Here is a 12,500-nt window from a genome sequence, read left to right as displayed (position 1 = left end):
GAAGGTATCTTCTTCAAAGCTATTTTGGAGAAGAGTGTCTTTGGTGACACTCGCCTGAATTCAGCACAAACAATCTTAGCTGGGTAGGGACGATTGTCAGCTTTGTTCAACAGATAACCACTGACTCCAGAATCCTAGTTGGCAAAGTCATTAAACCTCAACGGCATTGTCTGGCAGCCTGCATCTACGACACATTGTTCAATTCATTGAGATCAAAGATTTTGCCGTCTTTCCGTCTCAGAACTCTTTGGATTCCGGCATGGGTGGAGTCAGCTGCCATAAAAGTATGACCAGGCTCGAAATAGTTGATTGTGATGGTGCTTGCTGTTGTAGTAGTCTAATCATTTACAAGATGAAGTAACATAGTATAAAGGGTACAATTTACGAGAAAATATTTTGGGCGCTACAGTTATCCAGTCAGATTCGGCATCACGCTTATATATTAGGAAAGAAGCTGATGCAAGGTCTTCATCTTTTCGTCCTAAAATTGATTCATTCCATATCACGGCAATGTCCTTTTCACTTTTTTTGCAGCCCACTGGTGCAAATGTCTCATTGAATAAGACCAATCTGCTTGTGAACATGATTCTGTTAAACGGATTCATTCTCGGCAGCAAAATTACTTTTTGCAGATCAGCGGCAAACACTGGATAGGCATCCCGTTGATACCTCTCTCTAGTATTTCTGTATCGTGTCCGATGGATGATTTTTTCGGCACACGGTTGACACCTTTCTTCACTGTTGCATAGTTGTTTGTGCAACAAGAAGGACTTACATTTTTCACATTCTTCTTGAACAAGTAGATACGGCTTGTGAGATGTTAAGTTCTTTAAATGCAGAATAGTAGAGTTTCTTTGATATGGATTTTCCAGTGACTGCGCAAAAGTTTTCGTGCATATCATTGATGATCAGATCAGATGGTAAATATCTCCTGAAAGACGCGTGCTCACGTCTATAATGACAAATGCTTGTTTTATATTTCTCTATGTGTTCATGGATAATGCTGTGGTCAATCTTGTGCAAGGGACTATGACGTCCACGATTGTCAACAAGGGGTACTTCTATGACATTGTTTTCGTTAACACCGACATCCTTGAAAGTGCTCCTTATCAGTTTGCCATTATTAGCTTTGAATCCGAGAGTAGTAAGGAAGAACTCTTTGCACACGGGATGGAAGACTCCATCTTCCTGTTTCATTGTATATTTGCATGTACATGACTAGGCAATTTTCTCCTTGGAAAGAAAGTCTTCGCCCTGATCTCTGCATTCTGTTTTACTTACCCAAGTCGGTACAAATTTGCGCTGGTCCTTCCAATCCTCTCCCAAAAACATCTGTTAAGCTCCCGTCGCTGGTACTCTGAGAATCTGTCACGGCATTTTTGGAGCAGGTCGGCGCACAACCGTCCAAGACCGAATGCTTTTCTCTCATTCGCAAAAGCTTGTGTTTTTCCTAGTCTGCTTTTTGTATCGGCGTCTTGTGCTTTCTCTTTTTTGAGTAAGTAGACACTGTCTCTATTTCTGGATCTGGTGTCGTTATTGTTTCACTCTGCTATCATGGTCTCTATAATCGATGACACACCTGGAACATGCTCTCCTTCAGATATTTCTCCTAAACCTGTAAAGGATGCCGGCGTGGCAGTTTCGGACAAATACTCTTCCTCTTCAGCAAATGGAACTCTAGGGGCAGTAGTTTCGGCGCTATATTTAGAAGCAAGTTCCAAATACATTTCATATTCTGAGTCACTATCTACACTTTATTTCTCAATGGTAAATTCAACACAAAATCCATATCGTTTGCATGTGCATCTTTAATCTCAACAGCCAGTTTACGTGCTTCTACTGCAGATTTTCGTATCGGTATTGAGGTAAACCTATCTAGCTCGTCTCCTCCGTTTTTCTTGTTGTCCGTGGTCTCTTTAAATCTTTTCCTCTCTGCTTTTATGATACTCATACATCATGTAATTCCTCCTTATAGAGGTTTCACTGTTGATCTGAGCTAGCTGTTTCAATTGTCATGATTTATTTAATCTGGGTTGGCTGAGGTGGAGGTCCCGGTGGCTCTTTTATGGGTTCGATCATATCTGATGAAAGAGATATAAATATGGATATTCAAAAATTGAACGGAAGTGGACTTATTCATTAAAATAATCTTTATCATAAAGTAAAGTTGTTATGATATGATACTGAGTTACTGTTGTTTGCCTTTCCCAAATGAATATTGAAACAGGTTATTGAGGGCTAATTGGATGCATAGCTAGAGACGTATTGTTAAGGTTTTCACTTTGATTCAGAAGGTACCGAGTCCGACACAGTCCTAGGTTGGTTTTCAGGCCGATTGGTTTTATTATTTTTCCCACTGTCCTGATCCCAAGCAAGGGGGGTGCGCACTTTAGTAGAAAGCCGAGGGAGATGGGGGAGGGGGGGGGTGTTCATTTTCACCAAAGAAGGGGGTTTGACCGAAGAATTCAACCACAGCAAATTACAGGGACAGTATTTTGTCTTTTTAAGAATGAATTTTAAGTTTAATAAGATCAAAAGGAGGAAGGGAGGTTCGCGAAAATTCCGAAAATTAATGGATTGGGGGTGGGCGTCTATTTGATACACTAGAATACTACTACTACTACTACTACTACTACTATACTATACTACTACTACTACTACTACTACTACTACTACTGCTACCTATACTACTACTACTGCTACCTATACTAATACTACTACTACTACTACTACTACTACTACTACTACTACTACTACTACTACTACTACTACCACTACTACTACCACTACTACTACTACTACTACTACTACTACTACTACTACTACTACTACTACTACTACTACTACTACTACTACTAATGTACATACAAATGCTTTAACTGCTACTACTAATACGACTACTACATATTCTACAACTTCTACTTTCATAGTGATATAACGATGATGATTATAATAATAACATTAATATTAATAGTTATCATCATAATAATAATCATAAATATAGTACATGTACTAACAATAACAGTAGTGCTATTAGCATAATTTGTCTAAGTTAAATATCACAAACACAGATAAACCGTCAATAGCAAATAATTATTAAACATCCTCACTAATATATGACAAGTACTTATATGATTATATACATAAAATCTTTGATCACTTGAATAGGAAAAAGATAAAACTCACCCGAAGAAATGAAGAATTCACACCAAAACAGCAAGTTACTCGTACGTCTTTGATGATTGACTATTTAATGAAATTGGAGAACAATGATATGTTCTTTTCAACGTCACCAGTCGTAATAAAAACGGACGCATATATCTTAATTTTTGGAGAGTGTCTTGGCAGAAAGTCGCATATCCGAAATGCGTCTTTTTGTGAAAGACAAATAATGTCATTCGGTGGACGAATAAGAGAAAAAGACGCATATTACAAAATGCGACCTTCTGTCATATCCACATTCAATATGCGTCGATCTGTCATTCCTCGAAACGAATTTAAACCAAATTAGGTCAAGTCGCATATTTTCAAAATGAAACAGATTTTTTATTTTCAACGATTGAGTTACCAAACCCAGATAGAAAAATGCGCCTTTCTCTCAAGTATGTGAATCCCAGAAAATGTCAATTTGACCTAGATACCGATATGCGTCTTTCTTCCCTATCACGGCAGCGGTGTGTTCCGTGACAAGGCTATTACAGATGCGCATCACCGAGTTTGATTGACACACCAAATCGCATTACGACAGATTCTTCTTCCTCATAATATCATATCTACCCGTCGGCGCCCATCTCACGGAAGGGGCAGCAGCTTGAACGATTGAATTACTGTCTGTAGATACTGCATGTTTAGTTGAAATGGAAATTAAGAGGAAAAAGAAAGAAAAAAGGCCACAAGACCGATTAAAAACCTTGGATAGTTGGTGCTAAATAGTCGTATATACAATGTTACTCATTATAATGTGACATATCATTTATAAACGGTATTATGTCGAAATTGAGCTTTATATAGGGCAATATCCACTAAATGTGCTCAAGGCGCTTTACAAGGGGTCTCTGGTCAACAGCAACATGTAACATGTAGGACGGGACATGACGCCTGTTAGGCGATGCTACAATCGAACCCGGGACCTTCCGATCCGAAAGCGATTGTCATACGACAAGACCACATAGCCGAGATTTCCATTACGACAACGAGCCCATAATGAATTGGGTTATCAGACCTGCAAATAAGTGCACTTTTACCCCATGCCTATTTATTACATTTTTCTGAGACAAATTATAGGCGTAGTATCAAAGCTATTGTTTTTACATGATAATGGTAGTTGAATAAAACTATCTATGTACACGTTCATTTTTAATACATTTTGAAAAGTTGCAAATGTCTCTAGGGTTGAGTGAGTTAAAACCAGAATTCCCGAGAGAGAGAAAAAAAATCTTGACTTGAGCTTTTTATATAGGGCAATATCCACTAAACGCGCTCAAAGAGCTTGACAAAGTGTCCTTTTAACCAACAGCAACACGTAGCATGTAGAACGAGACATGAGTTATCTGTTATGAGTTCCTTTTAATTCTTGGCAATACGCTTCAACAGTCGTCACGTCACTTCCCTCGTCATGACCCATGGTAACTTAGTAACCGGTTCTAAACTATCGGAACAATGGCGGACGCCCTTATGAAATACTTCTCCGACGAGCATAAAAGTATATCCAGAGGAGAAAAACATTATAAATCTGATCATGTTTTGACTTTTATACATTCTGATCTCATGACATGTGAAAAGTTCAAGCCAGCATAAAGAATAAAAAGTACTGATTTTCTATGTTTAGAACCACGATGACCGCCGTTGCTGGGCGACGTGACATCAGACTATCGAATCCAATTATTAGAGGACCGTGAGCCCCCGTAACGATTTGTGACCCCTCGTCTCAAAACGGTATTAAGTCGGGATGGATCAGATGCTAAATAGTCAAATTATAGTTAAAGTGGTCAAAAATATGAAACGTTGGTATTTAGCACAGTAAAATATGATATTCCTTCTCCTCAATAAAGCATTATAAACTCAACTTAAGTCTGATATTTCTGGCTACAAATTCCATTTTCAGTATCTTAATCATCCCGACTTAATACCGTTTTGAGACGAGGGGTCACAATTTCACTGGGGGACTGAATGCGACGCCCCTAACCATTTTTACAAGGGACCAAACGCCGACTTATTTTTTTTCTTTATTTTTCTTTTTTTATTTTTGTTGTTTTCTATCTTATTTTGTTTTGTTTAATTCTTGTTTGCTCGTTTGGTTTTTGTTTAGTTTTGTTTAAGTTTATTTTTGTTTTGTCTAATTTTTCTTTTTCTTTTTTTTTTTCTTGTTTTTTGTTTTTTTTTTTTATTTTGTTTTGTTTTGTTATTTGGAGGGCGGGGGGGGGGGGGGGGGGGAAGTGTTTTGGTGTTTGTTTGTTTGGTCGGTTGGTTTTTGTTTAGCTTTGTTTATGTTTATTTTTGTTTTGACATGATTTTTTTTTTAATTTTCTTTTTGGTGTTTGTTTATTGATGTTTTATTTGTTTGTTTGCGCGACCTCAATGTCATACAGCTTTGTTTGTTTGTTTGTTTGTTGCTTTAGGTCTCTTCCAACACAATTGAGGTTATATGAGAGACCGCTGAAACAAAAAAACAACCAATCTAACAAAAATAGTACAAATGTAAATCAAAATCATAACCTAAAGATATCATAAGCTAAATTATAAATAACCAAGAACAAACAGGCAGAAGATTTACAGAAAAAAAAATATCCTCTGTCAAAAATACAATCACAAACCAAAGAAGCAGGATAGGCTAGTAAAGAGAAGAAGAAACGACATCACTATCGGATCGTACACCCATGCGAACATCATAGGTATATGATTCAAGGGGGACGCTCCCATCCAACCACCCGCTATGTCGTACAGTGATATTGGAAACTCGTTCAAAATTTCAATCGATGGTTTTGAAGTTGAAAAATAAGTATCATCATTTTTTTTTGTTTTATTATTTTTTCTTTCTTTTTTTTTTCGGCGGGGGGGGGGGGGGGGGGTCTTTATTTTCATTGGGTTTTTTTTAGAGGGTGGGGATATTCTTTTTCAAATTAATTACATCTTGGTTATCATAGCATCTCTATAGATAGTATGCAGATGACGTCACTCAGGCCTTTGTTATTGTTTTTTGCCATCCGCGTTTGTGAGTTGTTCTCCTTAAACTGTATTAACCAGACTATAAAAGTTCATGGTTACACAGAGTTTGTGTGTTGGTCCGTTATACTTCCGGTTGGCAATGTTGTGAACTCCTTGGCCAAGCGCATTCTATCTATAGTTCCTCTTACCTTAATTTATATTTTATGTTATTTTTGAAGTGAACTCGATACTTACTTATTTGTGAATAGAGTGAATATTTTACCTTTAGTTATGTCAACGCCTTGATATAAGGGGGGAGGGGGTCCCGATAGATCAGTTGGTAGAGCGCTCGCTTCAAATGCAAAGGGACCAAGATCGAATCCGGTTATAGTCAAAATTTCATTTTTTTTTTTGTTTCTGACCCCCTGTCCACACAGCAGTGATTAGGTAGCTGGGTCTTTTAGATGTGGCAGAAAGTTCTTTGCGATTGACTAGCGTCCTATCGAAAGGGTAGTAAGCAATTTGCTATTGTTTCACGCTATGGAAACCGAATGCCTCTGAAGGACTACATATGATAAAAGTTCCATTGAAAAATAACTAGTCAGTCTGGACTTTCAAAAATTGCAAAGATTCTCATTTATTAATGCAAGGGAGATAACACCAAAACAAAATTAGATCGGATTAAGATAGCCTTGATTATTTCCCTTGTATAAAATTCGAGCTTGGCTATCTACAGATAGAATGCGCTAAGCCAAGGAGTTCACAACATTGCCATCCGGAAGTATAACGGACCAACACACAAACTCTGTGTAACCATGAACTTTTATAGTCTGGTTAATACAGTTTAGTGAGAACAACTCACAAACGGGGATGGCAAAAACAATAACAAAGGCCTGAGTGACGTCATCTTCGAACTATCTATAGATAAAGTGAAGTTGATTTGACGTCACTCGGGTCTTTGTTTTGTTTTTGTTTTTTTTGTTTCTTTTTGTTTGTTTGTTTTTTTTTGCCATCCGCGTTTATGAGTAATTCTCACTAAACTGTTTCAACCACATTATAAAAGTTCACGGTTACACATAGTTTTGTGTGTTGGTCGGTTATACTTCCGGGTGGCAATGTCATGTTATGAGCTTCTTAGCCAGCGTATAGATAGTATGCGCATGGCTAAGAAGCTCATAACATTGCCATCCGGAAGTATAACGAACCAACACACAAAACTGTGTGTAACCATGAACGTTTATAGTCGGGTTAATACAGTTCAGTGAGCATTACTCATAAAAGCGGATGGCAAAAAACAATAACAAAGACCTGAGTGACGTCATCTTTGTTCTATCTATACTATCTATATTTTTGTTACTGTGTCTGGCTCAGACATTTTAGCATGAAGTTCTTCAAATATCGATCGATAAAAATAATCCTTGTCTTTCAAAACAACAACAACAACAAAAAACCTCTCAAACCTGGGACGTCCGTACAAAAAAATTGTATTTCACTATTCTCAGCAAGACCACGACCTCCCAAGATAACAGAAAACCTGGGCGGCGACCTCCACCACCGCCACACGGCGAGGAAAAGCGGGAACAGCCACAGCCACAGCCGCCACAACCACCACAAGAACCACCACCACTCTGAAGGTCATAAAAAGGAACGTGGCGGCGGCAAAACGGGAGGTCACCATCACCTACACTTGAACTGCAAAGGGGACGTAGGTCTGCCTCCCAAGATGCTGGTCTGGTACATCAAGAAACCCGAGGACCAGCACTTCTCGGTGAGTCACGTGATTTCTCCAAATATTATTTCTTCAAATCACCAATAAACTTGAGCTTTAAACTTTAAACTTCTTTTATATAGCGCAATATCCACTAAACGTGCTCAAAGCGCTTTACAAGGTGTCCCTAGTCAACAGCAACATTTAACATGTAGGACTTGACATGACGCCTGTTAGGCGATATTGCAATTTTTCCGGACAAAGACAACGCTGTTAACGACCAGGTACTCATTTTACACCTGAGTACGGTGAGATAATGTGAGTATAGAGCCTTTTCCAAGGACTCAACTATGCGAGGAGCGAGGTTCGAACCCAGGACCTTCCGATCCGAAAGCGAGTGTCATACAACTAGACCTCATTGCCGCACAATCAATGAATTTGACTTTATTTTCGATGAACGATGAATTTGACATTTTTACAATGTGGTTGAACGATGAATTTTACTTTTTTTTCAATTTGGTTGAAAGATGAATTTGACATGAGTTCACGAGTGATAAATTAAGTTCTTTTACTGCATGGAAGAGTGGTAAATTTGATTTATTTTTTAAATAATAATATTTTTAAAATATATTCTTATTTTCTGCTCGCAGATGATCGACAACCAGAGAGTGGAGGCCAAAGAATCGCACGGATGTCACGTGATTCATACTCGATCTCTCAGTATTCGGATGGACCAAGTACCGACGGGTACTCGATTCCGATGTGCTTACCCAGGGTACATATTCAATACCGGGATGTTCGATGAGCTCGTTATAGATGAAAAACACACGACGCAAGATAAAAATCGCGGCTCTGGTGCGTATAGAATATGAAATTAAGACATTAATTTTGAAAAATTGAGCTTTGTTTGTTTTGTTTGGTTTTTTTTTTTTGTTTGTTTTTTTTTTTTTTTTGTTTTGTTTTTTGTTTTTTTTTGTTTTGTTTTTTGTTTTGTTTTTGTGTGTGTTTTATTTTTGTTGTTGTTGGTTTTTTTTTTTTCGATGACTACGATGTTACTAGTGTGCATCTGTGTGAGTGTGTCTATGTCTATATTGTATTAGTATAAATGTGTAACCAAATGACAAATTGCCACATTTTTGAGTAAAATAAAGATTTATTATTATTATTATTATTATTATTATTATTATTATTATTATTATTATTATTATTATTATTATTATTATTATTATTATTATTATTATTATTATTATTATTATTATTATTATTATTATTATTATTATTATTATTATTATTATTATTATTATTATTATTTATATAGCGCAGCATCCACTTAACGTGCTCAAAGCGCTTTACAAAGTGTCTCTGACCAAAAGCATTGTATTGTGCGGCTATGTGGTCTATGACACTCTCTTTCGGATCGGAAGGTCCTGGGTTCGAGCCTCGCGCTCGGCGCATAGTTGAGACCTTGGAAAAGGCCCTTTACTCACATTCTCTCACCGTACTCAGGTGTAAAAATGATTACCTGGCCGTTAACAGCGTTGTCTTTGTCCGAAAAATTGTAATATCGCCTAACAGGCGTCATGTCACGTCCTACATGTTAAATGTTGCTGTTGACAAGGCACCCCTTGTAAAGCGCTTTGAGCACATTTAGTGAATATTGCGCTATATAAAAGCTCACTTTTTAAATCTCAATTTATCCTAATATTTTTTTTTCAAATCAGCAATCAATGAATTTGACTGGGTTTTTTTTCAATATGGTTGATGAATGATGAATCTGTTTCGTCCCGACACACAAATACTAAATCTTGCCTTGTTTTTCCACACCAACCCCAGATGTAGAGCTTGTGAAGAGAAAACAAAAGGAAGACTTACAATGCCAGCATGACAATTGTCCCACGGAAAGACGCAGCATACAAGATGGTAAGTATGTAGTTAGATAACCAAAGTTTCAAAGTTTATTCAATCTTAGGCTTTCGCCAATAAATCATACAATTTGATGACAACAGACATCAAAGTCAGAAAAAAATGTTAAATGGAACGAAAAAAAATAAACTGATACCACTAATAACCATATAGAATACAACAATCGTAATACCACCAATATGTACAATACGTACAATAATAATAATAATAATAATAATAATAATAATAATAATAATAATAATAATAATAATAATGATAATAATAATAGTAATAACAACAACAATAATAATAATAACAACAATAATAATAATAACAACAATAATAATAATAACAATAATAATAATAATAATAATAATAATAATAATAAAAGTAATAAGAATAATATATAATAATAATAATAATAATAATAATAATAATAATAATAATAATAATAATAATAATAATAATAATAATAATAATAATAATAATAATAATAATAATAATAATAATGATAATAATAATAATAATAATAATAATTATAATAATAATAATAATAATAATAATAATAATAATAATAATAATAATAATAATAATAATAATAATAATAATATTAATAACTATAATAATAATGACAATAATAATAACAACAACAATAATAATAACACTCTTTGAACTTTGAATTCTAACGCAATGAACGTTATAGGGTTCAACAGTCGTGACGTGACGTCACTTCCCTTGTAATATGACGCGTAGTAACTTTGTAACTGGTTCTAAAATGTAGAGGAACAATGTCGATGCCCTTATGAAATACCGTTAACAGCGTTGTTTCTGACCGAAAAAAAAATAGTGCAATATCGCCTAACAGGCTTCATGTCTCATTCTTCATGTTACGTGTTGCTGTTGGTTAGGGACCCTTTGTAAAGCGCCTTGAGCATGTATAGTGGATATTGCACTAAATAAAAGCTCAATTTGTTTCGAACTAATCTGCTATAACTGATTGGCTGTTGTGCATTCTGTAGATATACGAAAATTGCAGCGCAAATCGACAGAACGCGCCTGACCTATATATATATATATATATATATATATATATATATATATATATATATATATATATATATATATATATATATATTGGATCGTGTTTGATACAAATATGGTACGAAAAGTGCTCGACATGTAGTAATGGAGCGAATTATTATTTGTAGTAATGGAGCGAATTATTATATATATATATATATATATATATATATATATATATATATATATATATATATATATATATATATATATATAATAGAAGTGTGTTCCACTACAAGACGCAATGGAGCCGTTTAATCCTCTCCATACCAACTACAGGAAAATCGTCGCATTCGTTAAGATACAACCAACATTTTTCATATTTAAATTTCTTTTATACATCATAGAATTTAAAGAAATTGAACAGTGTGTTGTAAAGCATGTTTTACTATAGAAATTATTTATTGCAAGAATTTTACTGCTATTGTGTTTGAGTGATAAAAAATATGTTTCAGTGTTAGTTTGGTGTGAAGTTTTGGGGAAAATCCTGAAAATGGCTGGTAAGGAGAAAGTCAACTCACTCAACCCTAACACCGACTATATCCGTAGTTTACCAGGGTTACTTTTACTCCATGCCTATTTATTATTACATTTTTCGGAGACAAATTATAGACGTAGTATCAAAGCTAATGTTGTTGTTTTTACATGTTAATGATAGTTGAATAAAACTATCTATGTACATGGTCATTTTAATGAATTTGTTTCCAATTTTGAAAAGTAGCAAAAGTCTCTCGGATTGAATGAGTTAACTAACTCACTCCTAGAGATTTTGCTAGACTTATCAAAATTGGTAAAAATGTATTAAAAATGAGCATGTATATTTAAAAAATGAGCTTTTATATAGATAGTTTTATTCAACAATCATTAACATGAAAAAGACTAAAAACATTAGCTTTGATACTACGCCTATAATTTGTCTCATAAAAATGTAATAAATAGGCATGGGGTAAAAGTAACCCGGGTATACTACGGATATAGTCGGTGTTAGGGTTGAGTGAGTTAAGCAGTGGATTTGTTTCATTACTTTTCATTCTATATGTTCCCTCAGGTGAAAACCACGGACTGAGACCTGTACCCCTTTGGATTGTCATTGTTATCGTGATATTTGTGACGTCATGGATTACCCTGCCCACGTGATGGATGTGTTCTATTGGACAGTAGGATTAGAGAGAGAGAGAGAGAGAGAGAGAGAGAAGGAAGAGAGTGGGGAGATAGAAAGAGAGAGAGAGAGAGAAGGAAAGAGAGAGAGAGAGAGAGAGAGAGAGAAGGAAGAGAGTGGTGAGATAGAAAGAGAGAGAGAAGGAAAGAGAGAGAGAGAGAGAGAAGGAAGAGAGTGGAGCGAGAGAGAGAGAGAGAGAGAGTAAGGGAAAGAGGGAAGAAAAAAGAGCGGGAAAGACACAGAGAGAGAGGAAATAAGAAAGAGCGTGAGAGAGAACGAGAGGGGGGGGGGGGGGAGACACACACAGAGAGAGAATACCCTACCTCTGCGATGGGCACATAGGATGAGAGAGAGTGTGTGGGAGAAAGATTAAGAGTGTTATACTCACAGAGATGGAGAATAGGAGAGAAAAGGAGAGAGAAAGAGAGAGAGAGAGAGAGAGAGAGAGAGAGAGAGAGGGGGGGGGGGGAGAGAAGAGGAAAGTGAGAGATTGATAGACACAGAGAA

The 12,500-nt window shown here is 35.9% G+C and overlaps 1 protein-coding gene across 7 annotated transcripts in view; it reads left to right on the top strand.

Annotated features, from left to right (window-relative positions):
• The window catches only part of LOC144960010 (uncharacterized), a 147,985-nt gene that overhangs the window by 135,422 nt on the left and 63 nt on the right, over window positions 1-12,500 (top strand). For 3 of the 7 annotated variants that reach the window (XM_078892952.1, XM_078892953.1, XM_078892951.1), the window contains exons 7-10: window positions 7,647-7,912; window positions 8,503-8,707; window positions 9,686-9,772; window positions 11,883-12,500. The exon at window positions 11,883-12,500 is cut by the window's right edge and continues 63 nt beyond it. In XM_078892952.1, coding sequence (XP_078749078.1) covers window positions 7,647-7,912; window positions 8,503-8,707; window positions 9,686-9,772; window positions 11,883-11,971 — 647 coding nt within the window. In that variant the 3' untranslated portion in view covers window positions 11,972-12,500. The remainder of the gene's footprint in view (window positions 1-7,646; window positions 7,913-8,502; window positions 8,708-9,685; window positions 9,773-11,882) is intronic. The other 4 variants (XM_078892949.1, XM_078892950.1, XM_078892947.1 and 1 more) reach the window with 2 other exon arrangements.

Source organism: Berghia stephanieae, chromosome 14, assembly GCF_034508935.2.
Source record: "Berghia stephanieae isolate SIO BIC M18660-M18661 chromosome 14, UCSD_Bste_1.3, whole genome shotgun sequence".
Classification (NCBI taxonomy): Eukaryota; Metazoa; Mollusca; class Gastropoda; order Nudibranchia; family Aeolidiidae; genus Berghia; species Berghia stephanieae.
Note: the sequence above shows the minus strand (reverse complement) of the source record. Positions and strands in the feature narration are given on the sequence as shown.